The sequence below is a fragment of the Fundulus heteroclitus genome, chromosome 13, assembly GCF_011125445.2.
Source record: "Fundulus heteroclitus isolate FHET01 chromosome 13, MU-UCD_Fhet_4.1, whole genome shotgun sequence".
Lineage (NCBI taxonomy): Eukaryota > Metazoa > Chordata > Actinopteri > Cyprinodontiformes > Fundulidae > Fundulus > Fundulus heteroclitus.
The window spans coordinates 37866872-37888841 of record NC_046373.1 but is presented as its reverse complement, the minus strand read 5'-3'; the positions used below and the strand labels follow the sequence as shown (position 1 = coordinate 37888841).

Here is a 21970-nt window from a genome sequence, read left to right as displayed (position 1 = left end):
GAGGAACCGGAGGAACCGGAGGAACCGGAGCGTGAAGGAGGTGGCGCTGGAGTTCTGTTCTCACCCTCGTTGGGCTGAACGGCGCTCAGCGTCAGGTCGTAGGTGAACGCCACCTCCGACCGGGCGTAGCCTTTGGACCCGTGATGCAGGACGACCGGGTAGGTGCCGCCCGGACTGCTTCCCGTCGTGCATCGGACCTCGGTGTCGGAGATGGCCGAGACGCTGCAGGGAGCGCCGTTAATGGTGACGGACACATCAGAACCAGAACCGAACCCCGACCCGGTGAGGGTGACGGCGGCGCCGCTCGGACCTGTGGGAAACACACAGACAGTGGGGGTTCTAGACCAAATTTAACAGGGGGGCCAGTGTTTTTTCACGGGGGCACAGAACAAAAGATTGGGGGGCGTGGGGGGGGACTTAACAGGTCAACATTCAATAGTTTAATATATTAAGTAAGCCAAAGAGCCAATTGTGGCTCTGGAACTGCAGGTTGCAGACCCCTGATCTTTTCCCAATACAGCGGGAGCTTAACGTGAAACAGCTTAATTTTTAATTATTGTTAGTTTTTTATATTTTTTTTTTATTATTTTGTTATTTTATTATTGGGTAAAAACATAAACGAAAAAAAAATACAACTGATCCAAATGACCAGTCAGTCATAGTATCTTTGTCAGCAGTTATCTGACAAAGATACGGGTGGGCGGTGTTGGGTCAGAAGGTTCTGATCCAGGTTAGAGGCGGTTTCAGGGTCTGGACTGAATTTAACGTTTTAAATAAAATTTGATTAGTTGCATCCAAAATAAGACTTTTCTCTATTTCTAAATAAGGGTCCTGCAACATTTACCGTCTAAAGAGGCATTTTTCCTCCAGTCCACTTGAATTAAACTCGTTCAGAGCCGCAAATGTTGCCTTTTGAAAAAAGACAAGTTCTAATTTTTGATAAAGATCTACTGTAGGAAACATGTTGTCATTGTTAAAGAAACGCCCTTTATGTCTATTTTGAGGTTAAATAAAAGACGATGGATGGGATGTTGATATTTGTGGATAATGATGTAAAATAAAGAAAATTAAAAGCAATTATTCCAAGAAAAAACTGCTAAAACCTGCATTTATCATTATTACGTTTAAATACCATAATAAAAATATAATTTGTAGCCATAGTTATGTGGAAGGTCCACAGAGCTGCAGGCTACAGCCCCCTGGTGTAAATGTCCCTGTGGGGGTGCGTGGTGCGTGCTCACCGGTGGAGGGGCTGACGGCGCTGACCACCGGTGTCTGCTCTGCAGAGTAGTTGAAGCTGAGGGGGGGGTAGGCCACGCCCAGCACCTGGATGCTGACGCTCACCTGTCCCTCCCCGTGAGCAGGTGTCAGGCAGCGGATCAGACCCGGATGCTCCTCCAGGATCCTGCAGGCGTTCCCGCCCACCGTCACGCTGGTGTTCCCCGGAGCGAAGCCGTTCCCCGACAGGCGGAGCGGCGTTCCCCCGGCCAGGCTGCCCCCCCGCGGCTCCAGGACGGCCTGAGCGAGGCTGGTCAGGGCGACCTGACCCGACGCCAGGCCTCTGCTCCTCACGATCACCCTGACGGGGTGGCGTCCCGCCGGCAGGGCGTCGACCCTCGCGGTGACGCTCTCGCCCCTCACAGCCACCACCTCCAGCTGTGTGGAGCCGGCGAAGACGGCCACGTCGCCCACGCCGCCGCCGAGCCCGGAGCCGGAGACGGTGACGTCCGTCTGACTGCTGACGCTGTCGGGGGAGACGCTGGTGATGGTGGGAGTGACGGAGGACGAGAACTGGAAGGAGCAGTTTGACGAACAGGAGCTCTGGATCTGGCCGAGGTGGAAGACGACGTCGCCGGAGCGCGGCTGAGACGGGGCGGTGTCGCAGAGGACGTGGGTGTAGTTCCCCGTCAGGACGCTGCAGGGGACGCCCGCTGCCGTCACGCCCGCTGCCGTCACGCCCGCTGCCGTCACGCCGCCCTGGGAGAACCCCGAGCCGCTGACCAGCAGCCGGGTGAAGCCGCTGGTGCCGCCGACGGGAGGCCACACCGAGTCGACCACCGGCAGGACCACGAAGCGGCGCCTGAACTCGTCGGCCACGGCCACCACGGCGCTGCCCAGGTTGTTGATCCGGACCGATACGGGGAGAGCCACGCCGACGGGAAGCTGGGAGTCGGAGCCGAGGCGGCAGCTGATCTCAGACTCTGAGCTGTTGATGACGTGGCAGGGTTCCCCTCCAACCTTCACCTGCAGGACATCATCAGTCAGACTGCGCTCGTTTATACTATCGTTATAATCCACTGGTTCTACGGCCAACCGGGCCTTTGGTCATCTGGACCAACTGAAGAGTTTTAGAGGCAATGAAAAGCAGTTTGTGTGTGTGCTGGTAATATTATTGTGTAAATATTAGTAAAAAGTTGATTTATTTCAGTAAATCCAACATCTCTGACTCAGATCCACGCCACACTGAGTCGTCTAGTTTAAGCACTTTGTTCACTTTGGTGATTCTGCTTCCAGCTGAGGAAAAGTCCAATTTATTAGCAAATGAGAAAAGTGCATCGCAGCAATAATAGTAACTATTTAAATCCAGAATTACCTGCTGCACAACACATGCACTCAGTTCCTGTTTCCTTGAAGGTTTTCCTTCCACTCAATTTTCCAATTAAAACATTTGCATGCAGCACTCTGGAAAACCAGCAATCTGAGTTTCGTTTTAAAAACAGAATTACTGAATTTTTAATTGTATTTTATATATGTATATAATTTTACAATTGTTAGTGTTGTTCTAGTTAATTTAGATCCACCTGTGCAGTAAATCACATAATTTCATATAGAAACTGGGCTTAGGAGGATATTTTATTACCTTTAACTGCAAACATCACATGCAGAGTTATAATAACTGTCCCTTTGTGCTGCATCATTTATTACTTTATACCTTCTGCATCTTTTAAAAACAGTTTTGCAACCTTCTGAGAAAAACAACCAGCATCTGTAATTTCCTTCATAAACTTTGGACCCTGAAGCCATTTTTCTCCAGTTAATCCAGATGTGTTTGAAGTTTAAATTGCTGAGTTTAATCTAAAGTCATCTGCAGATGTTTCAGCTGCTCCGTGTAGAAAGTCCACAACAACAGAACCAGAAGCAGCCTGAAGAGGACAGCTGCGTCTCCACAGAGACATCCTGAACAAAAACAGGGTCACAGTTTGGGGAAAAGTCAGAAAGGAGGCGGCAGGATTTGGAAAAAGGTGTTCAGGACCAATTAGAGCCAGTCAGCTGATTTAAGCCTTAGCGGCGCCATCCTTCTGCACAAGCAGGAGATAAAGGTGCAGGAGAGGTTCTGCAGGGCATCGGCAGAGAAGAACCTCGGCTCCTGTGCCTGCATGCAGGGACACGCAGTCCTGCATGCGACCGTTTTAACTTACTGAACTTTAGAGGCCCTGAATTAGAGGCGACTGTAGCGGAAAACTGTGAAGTTCCCCCATGATGGGACTGAAATGTCTGCAGAGGAGTTTAAACTGACTGGTTAGATGTTGGACTTTCCTCTGAGTGAACCCAGAGCCTCAGAGGACCGGTTCCCCTGCGCTCACCTCGTTGGCACAGGCGACGGCGCTGAACCCTCGTCCCTGGATGTGGATCAGCTGGTGGTAGGAGCCCTGGTTGGGGGAGATGGAGAGGACGGTGGGGGTGGAGCAGGTGGAGAAGCTGAAGGAAAGACCATCTGACGTCTGATTGGCCGGCTGGCAGCGCGGGGAGGACACGCAGTCTGGTGCTGCTCTGGAGACTCTCTGTGAACCTGTAGGTGCTGCAGTCACACCTTCATCAGCGGGTTCCCCACATCTCTGGTGTTTCTATCCAGGTTTAACTTCAGCGCTTGGAGAAAACATTTCATTTACCTTCTGGTACATTTTTGGCCCGAATGCCTCCCAGAAACACGGAGACTTCGCTGCTCCTCTCCTCCAGACTCAGCACCGTCACGGCTCCCTGCATCAGGATGGAGGCGGAGACGTAGCCGCTGCTGTAGTAGTAGGTGCCGGGGACGGTGAAGCGGTAGCTGAAGAACCCTGAGCAGGAAGGATGGAGACGGTCTGCGTTAGATGGACTGAAAATGGGTGAAGAAGCAGCAGAAACAGGAAAGTCTGGATCTCCTGTGGTTCTGGGTCCGTTTTCATCCAAACTTCTGCACCTTCAGCGGTTTTGGTCGCTCCACTGTTCAGGGGTCCTCCGTCATACTCGGTGCCACCGGGGCTGGAAACGCTGAAGACTCGGTACCCGGCGTCCAGGAAGGCGGGCGCCGTCCAGCGCCACGTCACCGTGTCCCCGACAGAGACCCGGAGCGAGGACGGACTCCATGCGTACCCCGGCCCGTAAGCTGGAACAGAGAAACGCCGTCAGCTCTGAGGTCTGCTGGATAAACCCCACCAGGTGATGGAAAGGTGCAGCAGGTTCCTGCAGCTCCACCCAGCCTACTGTCCTCTGCTGGACACAGAAACGTGGAGCTGAGGACGTACTGAGGTGGGAGCCCTGGTTGGTGACGGCGTGCGTCTTCTCCTCCGACCGGACGACGCAGCGCAGCTCGTCCTCTGAGGCCGCCAGCAGCTCGCAGTCTCTGCCCCCTGTCAGCCAATGGGACGCGGCGTTAGTGACGTCTCTGCGGGGGACGGCGGTCAGGAAGCAGAGAGCTACTCACCGACAGAAACCCGCATGTCAGACGTGTCGTTGCTGAAGCCAGAACCAGAGACGGTCAGCGAGGTTCCTCCCATCAAGGAGCCGGAGCCTGGAGAGACTCCGCTGACCTGCAGGACGTACCGGATGGTCAGGCTGAGGCCGCCGCTGCCCAGGAGAAAAAACATCTGAGAAAAACACTTCAGAAGCTGCTGGTCCTCCAGAGAGGACTTTATGTCCAGGAGACATCAACGTGTCCCTTGTCCCCAACGTGTCCCTTGTCCCCAACGTGTCCTAAGTTCCCAACGTGTCCCCCGTCCCCAACGTGTCCCTTGTCCCCAACGTGTCCCTTGTCCCCAACGTGTCCTAAGTCCCCAACGTGTTCCCCGTTCCCAACGTGTCCTAAGTCCCCAACGTGTCCCCCGTCCCCAACGTGTCCCTCGTCCCCAACGTGTCCCTCGTCCCCAACGTGTCCCCCGTCCCCAACGTGTCCCTTGTCCCCAACGTGTCCTAAGTCCCCAACGTGTCCCCCGTCCCCAACGTGTCCCTCGTCCCCAACGTGTCCCTCGTCCCCAACGTGTCCCCCGTCCCCAACGTGTCCTAAGTCCCCAACGTGTCCTAAGTCCCCAACGTGTCCCTCGTCCCCAACGTGTCCCCCGTCCCCAACGTGTCCCCCGTCCCCAACGTGTCCCTTGTCCCCAACGTGTCCCTTGTCCCCAACGTGTCCTAAGTCCCCAACGTGTCCCTCGTCCCCAACGTGTCCCTCGTCCCCAACGTGTCCCCCGTCCCCAACGTGTCCTAAGTCCCCAACGTGTCCCCCGTCCCCAACGTGTCCCTCGTCCCCAACGTGTCCCCCGTCCCCAACGTGTCCCTTGTCCCCAACGTGTCCCTTGTCCCCAACGTGTCCCTTGTCCCCAACGTGTTCCCCGTTCCCAACGTGTCCTCCGTCCCCAACGTGTCCTAAGTCCCCAACGTGTCCCCCGTCCCCAACGTGTCCCTTGTCCCCAACGTGTCCCTTGTCCCCAACGTGTCCCTTGTCCCCAACGTGTCCCTCGTCCCCAACGTGTCCCTCGTCCCCAACGTGTCCCCCGTCCCCAACGTGTCCTAAGTCCCCAACGTGTCCCCCGTCCCCAACGTGTCCCTCGTCCCCAACGTGTCCCCCGTCCCCAACGTGTCCCTTGTCCCCAACGTGTCCCTTGTCCCCAACGTGTCCTAAGTCCCCAACGTGTTCCCCGTTCCCAACGTGTCCTCCGTCCCTAACGTGTCCTAAGTCCCCAACGTGTTCCCCGTTCCCAACGTGTCCTCCGTCCCCAACGTGTTCCCCGTTCCCAACGTGTCCTCCGTCCCCAACGTGTCCCTTGTCCCCAACGTGTTCCCCGTTCCCAACGTGTCCTCCGTCCCCAACGTGTTCCCCCGTACCAAACGTGTCCTCCGTCCCAAACGTGTCCTAAGTCCCCAACGTGTTCCCCGTTCCCAACGTGTCCTCCGTCCCCAACGTGTCCCTTGTCCCCAACGTGTTCCCCGTTCCCAACGTGTCCTCCGTCCCCAACGTGTCCCTTGTCCCCAACGTGTTCCCCGTTCCCAACGTGTCCTCCGTCCCCAACGTGTCCCTTGTCCCCAACGTGTTCCCCGTTCCCAACGTGTCCCTTGTCCCCAACGTGTTCCCCGTTCCCAACGTGTCCTCCGTCCCCAACGTGTTCCCCGTTCCCAACGTGTCCTCCGTCCCCAACGTGTCCCTTGTCCCCAACGTGTTCCCCGTTCCCAACGTGTCCTCCGTCCCCAACGTGTTCCCCCGTACCAAACGTGTCCTCCGTCCCAAACGTGTCCTAAGTCCCCAACGTGTCCTAAGTCCCCAACGTGTCCTCCGTCCCCAACGTGTCCTAAGTCCCCAACGTGTTCCCCGTTCCCAACGTGTCCTCCGTCCCCAACGTGTCCTAAGTCCCCAACGTGTCCCAAGTCCCCAACGTGTTCCCCGTTCCCAACGTGTCCTCCGTCCCCAACGTGTCCTAAGTCCCCAACGTGTTCCCCGTTCCCAACGTGTCCTCCGTCCCCAACGTGTCCTCCGTCCCCAACGTGTCCTCCGTCCCCAACGTGTCCTCCGTCCCCAACGTGTTCCCCATTCCCAATGTGTTCCCCGTTCCCAACGTGTCCTCTGTCCCCAACGTGTTCCCCGTACCAAACGTGTCCTCCGTCCCCAACGTGTCCTAAGTCCCCAACGTGTCCTAAGTCCCCAACGTGTCCTCCGTCCCCAACGTGTCCTCCGTCCCCAACGTGTCCTCCGTCCCCAACGTGTCCTAAGTCCCCAACGTGTCCTCCGTCCCCAACGTGTCCTCCGTCCCCAACGTGTCCTAAGTCCCCAACGTGTCCTAAGTCCCCAACGTGTTCCCCGTTCCCAACGTGTCCTCCGTCCCCAACGTGTCCTCCGTCCCCAACGTGTTCCCCGTTCCCAACGTGTTCCCCGTTCCCAACGTGTCCTCTGTCCCCAACGTGTTCCCCGTTCCCAACGTGTCCTAAGTCCCCAACGTGTCCTAAGTCCCCAATGTGTTCCCCGTTCCCAACGTGTCCACCGTCCCCAACGTGTCCACCGTCCCCAACGTGTCCTCCGTCCCTCATATCCTCTCAACCTTCATTCATCCTCCTCTCTCCAAATAATACATAATTGTTGCTCGTAATGCGGCATAAAGCCAAAACAGGTTTAGTCTGTTAATGAAGTTTAATAAATACGTCGATAAAGTTACTTCTGAATGTTTGAAGGTAATTTTCAGCGTTGCTAATAAACCGAAACATCTCTAAGGGAACCTTGGAGAACGTCGTCGTTCCTTCATAAGCGTCTCCTTCACCCTCAGGACAGACTAATTTCTAATTTCATAGAAACCGGACTGAAGGATTTTACTTCACACCGATGTTCTGATCAGGATCTACGGCTCACAGAGATGAAACCGGGTCACCTGGAATAAAGTCTCCCAGAACCAGAACTTTCCATGAAGGCTAGTTTTAGTTAGAGGCGGGTTCTGGTGTTACCGTTAACACCTGTCCTGATTTCTGTACCTGGTCTGGGGGAACCCTCTGTTCCCCACCTGCACGTCCACCTGGTGCACACCAGGAGGCATGATGGGAAGGCGGCAGCTGATGTGCGTGTCTGTCCACTGCAGGGCGACGCATTCCTTCCCCCCCACAAACACCACGCTGTCGTTGTCCTGTCCTCCCAGGTTTGATCCCTGGATGGTGAGAAGTTGATCTCCTGAACAACAGAGGATGAAACCGTCACCAGATGCCGCTCAGCTAATTGCTCCATTCAGCTGTTTGTCCTGCTGGCCGTGCTGCATCATTACAGGATTACACGACAAAAGGCATAAAGCTGCAGGTCAACATTACTAAACTAACATGGAAAGAAGAATGTTCCAGAACGGGCTCAGAAAGAACAGCTGATCACGCACAGAGAGCGCAGATCATCCTTTAATGGGAGCAGGTGAATTAGGCGCTTTGCTCTGACGACAAACATAAAAGGCAGAAATGTTTGATCCTGTCAGAAGTACGGTGGCCTGTTGGGACGCAGCTCAGAGGAAAATGTTATTTCTGCAGCAGGCGGCGCTCTGACGCTTTCAGCCATCAGAGGCCATCCTGCTGGTTCCTCCTGGTTCCTCCTGGTTCCCCTGGTTCCTGACTCACCGCTCACAGAGGCAGTCTGAGGACTCAGGGCCCGGATCTGAGCTGTGAGGTTCCCATCGTAGGTGAAGTCGGTGCCGGCGGTCTGACTGGCGTTTCCCACCGTCACCATGACGACCTGCGGTCCCGCAGCGCCCTGAAACCAGAGATATTAGAACAGCTTCAGTTCAGAGGCTCCAGGGTAACAGCAGAACTTCAGCTCTAACCACAAATGAAGCACAAAAAACAACCAAAACACATTCATAGCTGCAGTGCAAAAAAAAAGATCCTGGTTTGAGGATAAAATTCAAAACAATCTGATCTATTCCAAGACGAAAATCCCATAATGTAACAAGTGTAACGCGGAAAAGCCCAACAATTTGAAATATTGGATTTGCTATTTGGAGCCAGCAAAAACTTAAAGCTGACAGGAAAGTCAGTGCAGCTTGCCTCATAAACAAATAAAGTATTTGGATTCTGCCTTCCCTTATCAAAGTAACCCCTGGATTGTTATGGCGGAGACTGATCAGAACTCTCCCCCCGCTCCCTCCTCCCCCGCTGACACTAGCGGATGTTTTTCTGAACTGTTGGCCTGTTGATAACATCAAGGACAATGGCCTCTGGAGAGTGTTTACGGAAATATAAACACTTCACCCATCCAGACACACATATAACTGATGCTCACAAATACTGATAAACTTACACACGACAAATCTACAATGTTATCCTTCTGCTATATGTGTCTCGTCTTATTTGTGCTTTCTGTGCAAGAGGTTTTTGATATCTCAAACTGTATCAGATAGGATAAAGTAGGATAAAGTATATGTTGTGTTTTTTCCCTCCCACCTTCCTTTTTTTGTGGCCTCTATCTTTTCACAGAGTAATGGCAGCGCCCTGTGGGCACCGTGTAAGGCGGTTGTCCTTGGCAGCAAGGCCTCAGTAAATCGTCTCCCCCTGAATTGTTTGTTCATGTTATGGCGATTGTACTGAAACAACAATTTCCCCCCTGGTGGTCAGAGGGCCCGGTGGCGCCGGTGCATGGCAGCCTCGCCTCTGTCAGTCTGCCCCAGGGCAGCTGTAGCTACTAACATAGCTCACCACCGTCAGGGTGTGAATGTGTGAATGACTGAATGTAGTGTAAAGCAATTTGGAGGTCGTCAAGACTAGTTAAAGCGCTATACAAGTACAAGCCATTTACCATTTACCATTTTACCCTGGGATTATTAAAGTATGTCTGATCTGATTCTGAAATCACATACTTTACTCAACTTCACGTCTTATCCAATTGGAAACTGAAATACCTGTTTTTAAATATTAATAAATGCTGTTTACCAGCAGTGCCCAACCAGCAGTACCTCTCTATATAAATAAAACATCCAAAATGTGAGCTTTCTTCCTGGTCGTCACTATAAATTTCTCTCTCTGAAGGTTTATTACCACATTTTAAAAACTACAGCTTTTTCCTGACTGAGCTGAAATAAATCTGTTGGCTTTCATGACGTATGATGTAAACTAAAATTAAAAAGTGCATCTTCAGGCTGCGGGTCATCAGGAGACGTGGCGACATAAAGCTCGGTGCTGTCAGCATCGCTGTGTCTCACCATGATCGTCTCCAGCTACAGCGTATATAACTTAAAGAGTTCAGGACCTAACACGGAGCCTTGTGGGACTCCATGTCTCATTTTGTGGCGTTAAGACGCCATGTTTTAGCTCTCTGTCTATCAGGTATGAAGCACAAACATCATTAAGGTGTTAAACCTGCAGCCACAGTCAGACCCTGTGAATCAGATCTAATCTACGCCACTGAGTCTAAATCTATCTGCTCCTCACTCCCAGACACCAAAGGTTGTTCCTTTAAACCAGGAGGATCAATGAGGGTTTTCTGTTGGTTTCAATGATGGTTCTGCGACATTTAGAGGTCGTTCTGCAGCGTTCTGCAGCGTTCTGAAGTTTGAAGACTTACTGCTGGGGTTCTGCATTTCAGCTCGGCGTCGGCAGCACGGACCACCTCACATTCCTTCCCGCCGACGGTGACGGTCGCGTTCGGGCCGAGGCCGAAGCCCTTCACCGTCAGCACGGTGCCACCTGGGAGGAACGGCAGGTGAGAACTGAGACCTTACAGGTTTTACAGATCAGTGTTCAGACCTCTCCCACCTGCAACACTTCCAGACGGCGGGGAGAAGGAAGACACGATGAGCTGGTAGGTGAAGAAGAGGGTGTCGTCTGCGTAGCGAGCATCGCCCAGAGACGGGAAGGTAACAGACACTGGGTAGGTACCTGCGCTGGCTCCGCCCAGCCTGCACACCTGAGTGGAGGCTGGAATAAACATCAAATATGAGATAATTTATCAAAATGACGTGAAAGGAACCCGTGAGCCGTATATGAAGACGTCCTAGCGACTTGTTCCGTTTACTCACCTGTGACCTCTTCTACGGCGCACCTGGAGTCTCCCACCATGATGGTAGCGTTCTCCGAGCTGAATCCGGTCCCGGTGACGGTCAGCAGGGTTCCCAAACCGTTGGATCCTGAAAATAATGGGAATGTGAGCTGAAAGGTTCCCCCCTAATTCCTCAGGCGTGTCTGATCTGCCGCTCACAGTTTTAACTAAAAATCCATCCCAGAGATCTTCTAGAAACATTAGAAATGGACCAGGACCAGTCAGGGTAAGGTTCATAAAGATGTCGGGAGTTTAGGTAAAGTCCTGCAAAACCGATTCTCATCACAGGAACCGAAGCTGGACGACAGCGGAGGAAAAAGGTTCAGACGCAGAACGCCTCTGTGGTTCTGCTGCGAGGATTTATGAAGGAAAGGACAGGATGGCAGCGGTCTGGGCATTACCAGGAGGGTCCACAGCTGAGCTGCTGTAGGTTTACTGGACCTCCTGCTTGTAAAACACTTTGGGTTAAGGCTGCAGATCACTGGGAGTTATTTATGGCATCCAGAGAATGAACGGATGGCGTTTAAAATACAAGTTATTGGTGAACTGTACAATTTATAGCCTGGTTTTTAAAAGGTTAGAATTAAACTTTGATAATTCACATCCCCTCTTCTTCACAACAAAATGTAACTTTATGTTTTTTGTTTTATGTAAATTTAGGAAGAACCAGAAGTGGATAAATCTGCAAGTTTTAGGTGGCAAAGACCTGATTTAAACGAACGGAGCTCCAGAAGAGCTGAGGAGGCGACCATCCCTCTGAACCAGGTGAGCAGAAACACACCTGAAACGGGCAGGATGCCTAAAACCCACCTGTGCTGCAGGTACACACCTTGTGACGGGCTGATTCCAGTCACAGTGGGAGTCTCCTCCTCTGACCACTGGAAGCTGCAGTCTCCAGAGCAGTTGGAGGCGATGCCGTTTATGTAGACCTCCACCTGCAGGAAGCATCACAGCTCCACTCAGAAACTGAACCTGTTCTAACGAGGAGGCTGGACTGAACTGTCACAGCGAGATGTTCATGGAGCAGGAAAGCATCCCTGAGGGCAAGACTGCCTGAACACAAAGAGACTAAAGCAGCTTTCACACCTCTTTCAGGAGGAGTGAATGCTGCTTTGAGAGACTTGATGCAACCTGCTGGGTTTCCTTAGAGAGGAAACTTTCTCACCAACCTGGAGGATCTGATGGAAGCTGACTTTAGAAAGAACCTTGAGGTGACGTGATGTGAACTGGCAGCTCGATCAGAACCCAGCAGGTGATCAGAGACAGAAACTGAACCCCAATGAGCTCCAGGCTTTAGGAACACAGCCGTACCTGCGGTTCGTCTTCCCACACTCGGAAAAAGTCTCCTGTCAGGCCTCGGATCAGCAGCCCACCCTTTGCCTTCTCCCGGACGACAAAGTTGACATTATTACCGACAACCAACGAGTCGTTGACCTGTGGAGAAAAGAATAATTCATGTTGTTTCTGCAGGAACCATCAGCATCCTGCTCCAGGTGCATCTTCTATCCCGTGTCTCACAGTCAGACTCAGAGGATAAATCTCTGTGATCCTGCAGACAGACCTTCATCAGAGGCTGGGCTCCAGGCTTCGTCAGCCAGGTGACCCTCCACTTGGGGTGTCTGCAGGTCCCCAGGTCCTCCACCTTGACCTGGCCCACTTCTGGGATTCCCTCCAGAGCGTATTTCAGGTCCTCCTCGCTGACGTCCACAGGCAGACCTGACAGAGCCAGAGAATATATAATATATATATAGAATAATAACAAAAGAAGAAGAGGCATGTTCAGCATGAAAGACGAGCTGAGAAGAGATTAAGACCGCAGGAAATGTTTGTGAACTGATGAACTGTCAACTCTTAAGACTAGGCTTAAAGCTTCTAGTCAGAGTGGCTCATGTTACCCTGAGCTACCTCTATAGTTATGCTGCTATAGGCTTAGGCTGCTGGAGGACATCAGGGTCTATTTCTCTCTCTCTGCTGAGTTCTCCTACTGCTCTCCAATCTGCATTGTTTGTTGTTATTTCAGCTTTTAACTTTTTGTTCTCTGTCATTTATTCTTCATAGAATGTACACCTGGTCTGGTGTTCTGTTAGCTGTGATCATCATCAGGGGAGGCAGATCATCCTCTATTACCATCTACCATAGAAAGTACTCCTGGGTCAATGTGAGCTTCTGAGCTTTCTGTGTCTCTGCTCTGTCTTCTCTAACATAGAAAGTACTCCTGGGTCAATGTGAGCTTCTGTGCTTTCTGTGTCTCTGCTCTGTTTTCTCTAACATAGAAAGTACTCCTGGGTCAATGTGAGCTTCTGTGCTTTCTGTGTTTCTGCTCTGTCTTCTCTAAGCCCCAGTGGGTGGAGGCAGATGAGCGTTCACACTGAGCCTGGTTCTGGTTCTGCTGGAGGTTCTCCTCCCTGTTAAAGGGGAGTTTTCCTCTCCACTGTCGCTTCATGCATGCTCAGTATGAGGGATTGCTGCAAAGCCATCAACAATGCAGACGACTGTCCACTGTGGCTCTACGCTCTTTCAGGAGGAGTGAATGCTGCTTGGAGAGACTTGATGCAACCTGCTGGGTTTCCTTAGAGAGGAAACTTTCTCACCAACCTGGAGGATCTGATGGAAGCTGACTTTGGAAAGAACTTTGAGATGACATGATGTGGATTGGTGCTATAGAAATAAAACTGGATTAAATAGATGAAACTTTATGGTGGTGAAAAAAATCATTAGCACCTTGTTTAATGCTTTGGATAACAAGATCTGCTAAATGATTAAAAGTGTTGCTTCTGTTGTGGCTCACATCCAGCCTCTGTCATCACTTTGTCACCTGTGAAAATCTCAGATGGCCTCAAAGACTCACTGTTCCTGTTCTGCCTCGTCGTCTTTGTTCTGACTACAAAACACCGTGACAGGAGGAGGACTGTGCAGGAATGAAGATGTGGAAACCTTCCAAACAGCTTAGCGTGCAGACGTCTGCTCATTATCTCAGCGGTGCCGGCAGTGACATATAATTAGAAACTGGGTCGATCCTGTCAGTCGGCGCTGATCTACCTTCAGCCCGGCCTCCCTGCATCTCCACATCAAACGTGCCGGCCAGAGGCGGCGTGGCTCTGTGGCGGCGGCTCACGGCAGCGGCGGCGCCTCGGTCAGCGAACTCAGCTGCGTCTTGGCTGCTGTTAGACATCTGCGTTCACACAGAGAAGGAGAAGCACAACGGGTTTAATCAGTGAGACGCACGGCAGATTTCAGTGAAACTGTTTTGGAAAGAAAACCTGGATTAGAGATTAGAAAGCATTCGTGGATGCAGGGAGGGAGGACATGCAGAGGGTCAGGAAAAGCTCAGCATCTCTGCAGAACCCACACATCCTGGACACAAACCGCTCAGTCTTTACCACCAGGGCGGCGCTACAGAGCACACTGAGCTAAAACCACCCCCCCCATCCCCAGGCTGACTCTGTCATGATCACTGAGCAGTCAGAGGACCCAGATCCAGACCAGGCCCATTGGTACCGATCCAATCAGTAAAAACCCTGAATGCATTTATGCTTTAAATGTCTTTAATTGGAGCAAAGAGCAAGCTAAGTCCTTATTTATGTGGACACGCTGAGGAGACATGTTAACGAAGCAGTCCAAAGAAGAAGAAACCCATAAAATAAATCAGGAATTCTTCTCTTTTTGATAGTTTTTCATTAAAAGTGGACCTTCTCCTCCCTCTGGAGTCTGGACCACAGGCTGCTGATGAAACCATGAAGAAGCCAGACCTACCTGCATGAAGCTGATCTCCATCAGAGGGAAATCAAAAGCACAATCCAGCGGCGTGGCGACGATTTCATAGGTGATCCGTGACGCGTCTGGTTGGTGTTTGGTGACGGAGAACGCTTGAATGGACTTCCCAGAACTCTCAAAGGGCGGAGGCCTTCTTCTGAGGAGAACGGCTGAGGAACGAGAAGATCAGGAAAAGAAGTTGGTCTGCGACTGATTACAACTCAGGATAAGGTTCTTCAGAGAGAACCAGAACTCGCTGTCTGGTGCAGCTCAACCACAGACGGAGCCTCTCATCAGAACACCAGGACTGGGTTGGAACGCACCGTTCCCGTCCATCGTGGTCGGCGTCTTTCCGATGTGAACCGCATCTACGTAGTAATCTGCCCCGGAGTCGTCGCTGTACAGGTAGAGCTCCTGCAGGCTGTACCTGCTGCCGATGAAAGCTGTCTGCAGAACGTTCTGAAGGTCCAGGCACGTGTAGCTCCACCTGCGAGGAGACAGCCAGCCTCAAAGTCTGCAGAACCCCCCGTCGTATGGAGCTAGAACAGTCTCAATATTTAAGATCCACTAAATGCATTTGTGTATGGAGTTAAGTCAGGGGAGTCTCAAAAATCCACACAAATGCAGTGAAGTCTAAAGACCACTGGTACTTTGTAATTTAATTTACAATTGTTTATGGACCAGAAATTCTTTGGTGAATGTTGTGCTGTGCATGTGTGAATCTTTTGTTCATGTATGAATCACACATGTGTATTTGTAAATATTGAGACTGTTCTAGCTCCATACGGTCGAAGCGTCTCCACTTTACTTACCCGTCCCCGCTGTTGAGCAACACGCTGATCCTCGTGTTCTCTGCCCGCGTCTGACCGCTGCTGTCGCTGTAGCTGAACTTCATGCCGATCTCGTCCTTCAGCCCTCCTTTATAAGCGAAGCAGAGCTGGGAGGAGAAAGGGAAGCGCTGAAGACAACCGTGGGGTTTCAGGTCAAAGACTCGCACACATTCAGGACCCGCTAAATGTTCCTGGACACATTTTGGTCGTCTCTCACTTCATGGCGTGTGTTTTCTTATCTAAGCCTCTTTTATCTTCTAAATTAAATTATATTAACTTTGAGAATTGTTCAGAATAATGTATTTCCATTAATTTTACAGCCGTGAAGGCTCCTCAGCAGTGTGAGCGTGTTTTACCGCGGGGTGCTGGTCCAGCGGCACCGCTCCGTACTGTCCTCCGGACTCCTTGGTGAAGGTTTCCCTGAAGAGAGCGTCAGCGTTCTTCAGCGACCAGAACCCACAGAAACCCGCGTGGCTCTCAGGAGTCCCGCTCTGAGCGCCGGTGAACTGTGGAGGTCAGAGGTCAGTTTGTGTGGACGTCCCCCGCCTCACGCCTGGTCACTCTGTCCACGCCTACCTCAGAGTTTTCAAAGTCATTGAAGTACTTGACGTTGGCGCCCTGAGTGGTCAGAAGCTCGGCGGGACAGGCGGCTTTCATCAGGTCCTCCAGAGCTGAGCGCACCTGTTCAGAGACACAGAGGACGTCTCAGAGGACTGAGGACAGGAAGATCAGGTCTGAGGACATCAGACTGGCAGGTACAGACCTCTGAGGCGGTGGCGTTGAAGGCGACGGGCGCCGTAGGAACTCCCGCCCAACTCAGCGTGAAGGTCGCCATGTTGCTTTGACCTTTGGTCACCTCAGAAACGGAGACGTTGGTGTCTGAGCTGAAAACCTCAAAGTCAAGAGGTGCAAAGTCCCCTGGCAGAGGAGAGGAAACACGTGTCAGCCATTTATCAGTTTGGATCTGGGAAATTATCCCTAGACACAAATTCATGAAAGAGAAACGGAGTAAATGACGAATTCTGCTCTCGTCTGACAGCTAAACCTGACTCTCTGGAAACAGACTGGATGAAGATTATTTCCTGTTACTCACAGTAGAACAGTTATATAAGCGTTCTGTCCAGGAATAAGAGGAAACATCTGCTGTGAAATGTGACTAGAACACATCCATGTAAATGAAACGCTGTAAAAGGAGACGGTGACGTTGTGATGATGAGGATTCTTGCTGAATGAAGATGAGACTGTAAGCCTTGGAATAAAAATCCCCCTGCTGGCCGATAAAGAGAAGCAGCTTTGTCTTGTCTCTACTTTTTTCCGGTTCTTCCCAAATCTATCCTGTTCCAACAAAGGACGGCTACATTTTAATGAAAATGACACCTTAGCCATTCCCCTTATAACACAGAGCGCTGCCACATCCACCAGCTGAGATACCAGAAACAGGCTGAATGTCTACGTTGATCCAGCAACAACATGGACCAAAGTTCAACACAGTTTGGGCTTAAACCTCCTCTCCACCTTAGTTTTTTTTTAACGCGTCAGAAACATCAGCGTTTGTTAGCAATAGACGGTTCTGGGACGCTCCAACAGGCTCGGCGTGGGTCCAATAAAGAGCCGGCAGTGCTGGCTGGTGAAAGGAGTGAATGGTTAGGAACAACTGCCAGACAACAATAAGAAGGAACTTATTTGTAAAATCCACTTTTTAGGCCTAAGATTCTCCAGGATGGGACTGTTGGGACGTTTTGCCGGTATGTCCTCGCACCTCTGTTGGAGTTGAAGGTGACCGTGTAGTGAGACCCCTGACCATCCTCCTGTTTGGTGACCTGGACGGTGTCTGGTTTGATGGACCACAGGTTGTTCAAGGCCGCCTCCAGCTCCGCCGCCGACGCGCTCACCGTGATTGGTCCTAACGGAGACAAAGACCTTCCATCATGACCGTCACTGACGTAGACCAGGACCGTGGAGGACCGTGGAGGACCGTGGAGGAACGTAGATGTTACCTGTGTGGGCGTTTCCGTAGCTCAGCGTGAAGAAGGTGCTCCCGCAGAGGTGGCTGGCACAGTGGCTGCTGACGCTGACCTTCTGCACCTCCTGGACCGCTGGGACCCCGGAGGGCCACGAGTCAAAGGTGAGCACCTGAGGGACGGGGAGGGGGGGATAAGGAGGAGATGAAGGTCAGAGCCAAAGTAGGGGGAGGAGAGGGATTGATGTTGATAAAAACACTTCCAGACTTTTACTTTTAGGACATGAATGTCTTGCTGTGTTAAACCTCAGAGCCAAAGGAGGACGGATGTTTTTCTGACAGAAAAACCTTCTGATCTAATCTGGAAAGTTTAGATATGTCTTAATGGACCTTTAGAAGTTCTGTAACCAGGAACTGTTTTACATGAATCTGAATCGTCTCAGTTTCAGTGATGTTCTGTGTCTTTACCAGAGTCAAAATCCTAAACTTTCATTTTGTGTCCTAAACAAGATCTATAATTAGAATAATAACAATTTAAAGACTTTTAAAGGATTTAAATTGCATGTTTGACAGACCAACAAGAAAGTGTCAAGATCCTTAGATGTTGTTGATTTCTCAGCAACATCAGGTTAACCAGAGAGGATGCCAAGAGCAACGTCTTGCCTTTCCTGGCCTGTGAGGCACACATTGAGAAAGTCCACTGGTACCTCCAGAACAAAGGAGACACTGCTGAGGACAATGAGGTCCAGATGTTGGACAGAGAGAACAGATGTTAGAGAGAAGCCATCTTGGTCCAAAGAGCAAAGCCATCAGTGAACAGAGGAGGAGGATGGAGCTTCCATGTTACAAGTGTCTATAATCCTTCTTTGAACCATGGCTAACCCGCCACAAAGAGCATGTTTATGGCAGATCTGGCATCCCGTATGACCTGGATTTAGCCGCTGTTGCCCCTCAGGACAGGAGCAATGCTGTTATCAGGCAGTTACTGGAGCGTCCGACAGTCAGAATGGAGAGGCAAGGCAAGGCAAGGCAAATTTATTTATATAGCACAATTCAGTACAGAGACAATGCAAAGTGCTTTACATGATTAAAATATTGGAAAATAAAACAGAATAAAAGCAAGTAGGGATAGTGTAGAAACAAAAAAGAACATTTGAAAACAGTAAAACATTTTAACTTGAACATTCAAAGGCAATTCTAAACAAATGTGTTTTTAATCTCGATTTAAAGGAACTCAGGCTTTCTGCACTTTTACAGTTTTCTGGAAGTTTGTTCCAGATAAGTGGAGCATAGGAACTAAATGCTGCTTCTCCTTGTTTAGTTCTGGTTCTAGGTATGCAGAGTAGGCTGGAGCCAGAAGACCTGAGTGGTCTGGAGGGTTTATACGCTGATAACAAGTCTGTGATGTATTTAGGTGCTAAGCCATTTAGAGATTTATAGACTAACAGAAGTATTTTAAAGTCTATTCTCTGAGATACAGGGAGCCAGTGTAAGGACTTTAGAACTGGTGTTATGTGCTCTACTTTCTTAGTCTTAGTGAGGACGCGGGCAGCAGCGTTCTGGATCAGCTGCAGCTGTCTGATCCACTTTTTAGGCAGACCTGTAAAAACACCGTTGCAGTAATCAATTCTACTAAAAATAAACGCATGGATTAGTTTTTCCAGATCCTGCTGAGACATCAGTCCTTTAATCCTAGAAATGTTCTTCAGGTGGTAGAAAGCTGACCTTGTAATTGTCTTTAGATGCTTTTGGAGGTTCAGGTCTGAGTCCATCACTACTCCCAGATTTCGGGCCTGATCAGTGGTTTTTAGCTGAAGCGACTGAAGCTGTGTGCTAACTTTTGATCTCTCCTCTATTGGTCCAAATATTATTACTTCTGTTTTGTTTTTGTTCAACTGAAGAAAATTTTGACACATCCATGCATTGATTTCTTCTAGGCATTTACTCAGTGCTTGAATTGGTTCATAGTCACCTGGTGACATGGTGATGTAGAGCTGTGTGTCGTCTGCATAGTTATGGTAGCTGATGTTGTTATTTTTTATTATCTGGGCTAGAGGGAGCATGTAGATATTGAAGAGGAGGGGACCCAGGATGGACCCTTGGGGAACCCCACATGTGATTTTTGTAATCTTCGATGTAAAGTTACCTACTGATACAAAAAAGTCCCTGTCCTTTAAGTAGGATTTAAACCAGTGGAGAGCTGTACCACAGAGGCCGACCCAGTTCTCCAGGCGCTCTAACAGAATGGAGTGATCAACAGTATCAAATGCTGCACTAAGGTCCAACAGTACCAGCACGGTGGTTCTTCCACAGTCTGTATTTATATGGATGTCATTAAACACCTTGATCAGGGCGGTCTCTGTACTGTGGTGAGGAAACCTGACTGGAATACGTCAAAGCGGCTGGTCGTTGTTAAGAAGGTGTTTAATTGTTGAAATACAGCTTTTTCAATAATTTTACTGATAAAGGGGAGGTTTGAGATGGGCCTGTAGTTCTGGAGTAGAAGTTTGTCTAAATTGTTCTTTTTCAGCAGTGGTTTGATAATTGCTGTTTTTAGGGACTGGGGGAAAACACCTGACAGAAGGGACGCGTTTATTATCTGAGTCAAATCAGACGCTATGCCAGGACAGAAGAGAGAGAAGGTCAGCGTTCCTCACACACACACGGACAGGTTGGACCTTCACTTTGACCGTTTTGACCGTCGGAGGCTCCAGTCACTGCCTGATCACTTAGCTCATTTAGTGATGCCACCACTTCTGAGCCCTGAAGCCCATTCCAGATGTTCCAGATCCGTATAAATCAGAACATTTACACTTCCTTAAGCCTTCCTGTTTGGAAACCACAGGAGCCGATCAGAAACCGGCTCATTCTTGGTAAAACCGTCACCGATGCCTCTAACCGGCTCTGATCCGGTACCTGCTCCTCATCAAAAGCTTCATATTCGGCAACGATGTTCTGGACTTCGTTGACGGCATCGTCGGTCTGGTCTGCTGTGAAGGAACTGTCTTCGTGGAACAAGGCGAGGTTGAGATTAGCCCCGCCGTAATATTCATGATGGAGAAGCTCCAGGTAGTATCTAGAGAACCAAAAAACAGGTTATGGTGATGAAATAATGAGTTGTTGTTAAATGGAGACATGCAGCCTGGCTTACGCTTTCCCCTTCTCCATAAAAATGGCTTCAGACTTTTGGGACTCCAGCTGAAAGTAGTTTGCGACATATCTTGGCTGAAAAGCCACTTTCACCTGGAATTAAAACCTTAAATTAGGACCAGAAGGAGCTGAAGCTGCTGAACATCAGGATTTATTTATGTTCATATTTACCTTGTCTTCTGGCCTGCTGGAGTTACTCAGGTACAGGTCGCACCAGTCATCGCAGTGCAGGTATATGTTGAAGTTTCCACTGACGGTCGGCACAAAGAAGCCTGTGGTGCGCGTGGCGAAGAGGTCATATTCTTTAGGGAAGGTGTAAGGCAGCGAGTCGATCCACTGTGACCAGTAGCCCGTTGTGTTCTCGTTGTAGCTCCAGATTTCATCCAAGGAACGAGGACGTTTGTCGCTCCACACCTCCATCTTCAGGCCACGCCCACCTGGAAACACGCGGGACAGAGTTCACTATGAGTCCGTCCGTTATTCAGGAATGATTTCATGCTGTCGGAGGCTCAAATCGATTAGAATCAACAGATTAGACAAAAAAGGGACGAGGGTATGACTCCTATTTATCCAAGTTAGACTTGTAAATAACATCTCCTCATCTCCTCCGTAGTGAACCATGGTGTCCCTCAGGCTCCTGGTCCACTTCTGTTCTCCCTGTCAAAACTCACTTTAGGCAATTTTATCTGAAAACATGAGGTTTGCTTCCATTATTACGCTGATGATACCCAGCTGTACCTTTCTTTGAATCCACAGGAAGCTAATGTGCTACTTAAGTTACATCTCTGTCTTGAGGATGTAAACATAGAACGGACATAATGTTTACAGTAACAATAGAGAGAACATTGATTGTCCTTCATGGGGGGAATTCACATGAAACACAAATGGAGGCGAGCAGATACAGGTAAGGGTAAAAGGCATAAAAAGCTAAAATAAAAACAGATTGCTGTGCGCTGAGGGTAAATGTTCAGCACAGGCAAATATATTGCACAGCCATTAGTTGTTATAAGTTCTTCCTTCCATCAACTATTAGGAATTTTAACAAGCAAGATTAGTTTAATCTTTGGTTTTGTTGATGCAACAGTTGCTGTAACAAAGCAATTTCCTGCCAAGGATTAATAAAGTTTATTCTATTCAGTCAGCAAGACAAACAGCATTTGTCTGATTAAATACTTTACTCATGTTTTATGTTCTTATTCATATGCAAATGATCAAACTTTACAGATTGTTTAAATACTTTTAATATAGAAAATTTTACATTTTCTATATTAAAAGTATTTACACAAAAACTTTACACAATTTTACAAAAACAGAAAATTTTAAAATATCTGAGCCTACACTTATAAGTGTTGACTCAGATATTTTACATTTTTCTGTTTATTCTTTTGTCTACATTCAAGTGTTGTATAAATAAACTAAACAGGAATGAATGAAACTACATTTTGAGAACAATGCTCCCAGCAAGAGAAAAAAAACACGAGATATAAACGTATTTATAAAGCTGCTGTCAGCATGCTGAACATCACCGCAGCCTTA

At 49.6% G+C, this 21970-nt stretch overlaps 1 protein-coding gene across 1 annotated transcript in view; it reads right to left on the bottom strand.

Moving 5' to 3' along the window:
• Positions 1-21970, bottom strand: part of pkhd1l1.1 (PKHD1 like 1, tandem duplicate 1) — a 52796-nt gene that overhangs the window by 21194 nt on the left and 9632 nt on the right. The window contains exons 13-39 of the mRNA XM_036145678.1: positions 20606-20871; positions 20436-20527; positions 20201-20360; positions 17322-17457; positions 17084-17227; positions 16088-16242; positions 15901-16005; positions 15681-15830; positions 15307-15431; positions 14818-14981; positions 14495-14664; positions 13781-13913; positions 12303-12457; positions 12053-12175; positions 11571-11676; positions 10722-10829; positions 10459-10620; positions 10268-10389; positions 8329-8461; positions 7708-7900; positions 4685-4827; positions 4506-4610; positions 4181-4366; positions 3891-4058; positions 3585-3799; positions 1242-2244; positions 65-310 (exon numbers count right to left, since the gene is read on the bottom strand). Coding sequence (XP_036001571.1) covers positions 65-310; positions 1242-2244; positions 3585-3799; positions 3891-4058; positions 4181-4366; positions 4506-4610; positions 4685-4827; positions 7708-7900; positions 8329-8461; positions 10268-10389; positions 10459-10620; positions 10722-10829; positions 11571-11676; positions 12053-12175; positions 12303-12457; positions 13781-13913; positions 14495-14664; positions 14818-14981; positions 15307-15431; positions 15681-15830; positions 15901-16005; positions 16088-16242; positions 17084-17227; positions 17322-17457; positions 20201-20360; positions 20436-20527; positions 20606-20871 — 4968 coding nt within the window. The remainder of the gene's footprint in view (positions 1-64; positions 311-1241; positions 2245-3584; positions 3800-3890; positions 4059-4180; positions 4367-4505; positions 4611-4684; positions 4828-7707; positions 7901-8328; positions 8462-10267; positions 10390-10458; positions 10621-10721; positions 10830-11570; positions 11677-12052; positions 12176-12302; positions 12458-13780; positions 13914-14494; positions 14665-14817; positions 14982-15306; positions 15432-15680; positions 15831-15900; positions 16006-16087; positions 16243-17083; positions 17228-17321; positions 17458-20200; positions 20361-20435; positions 20528-20605; positions 20872-21970) is intronic.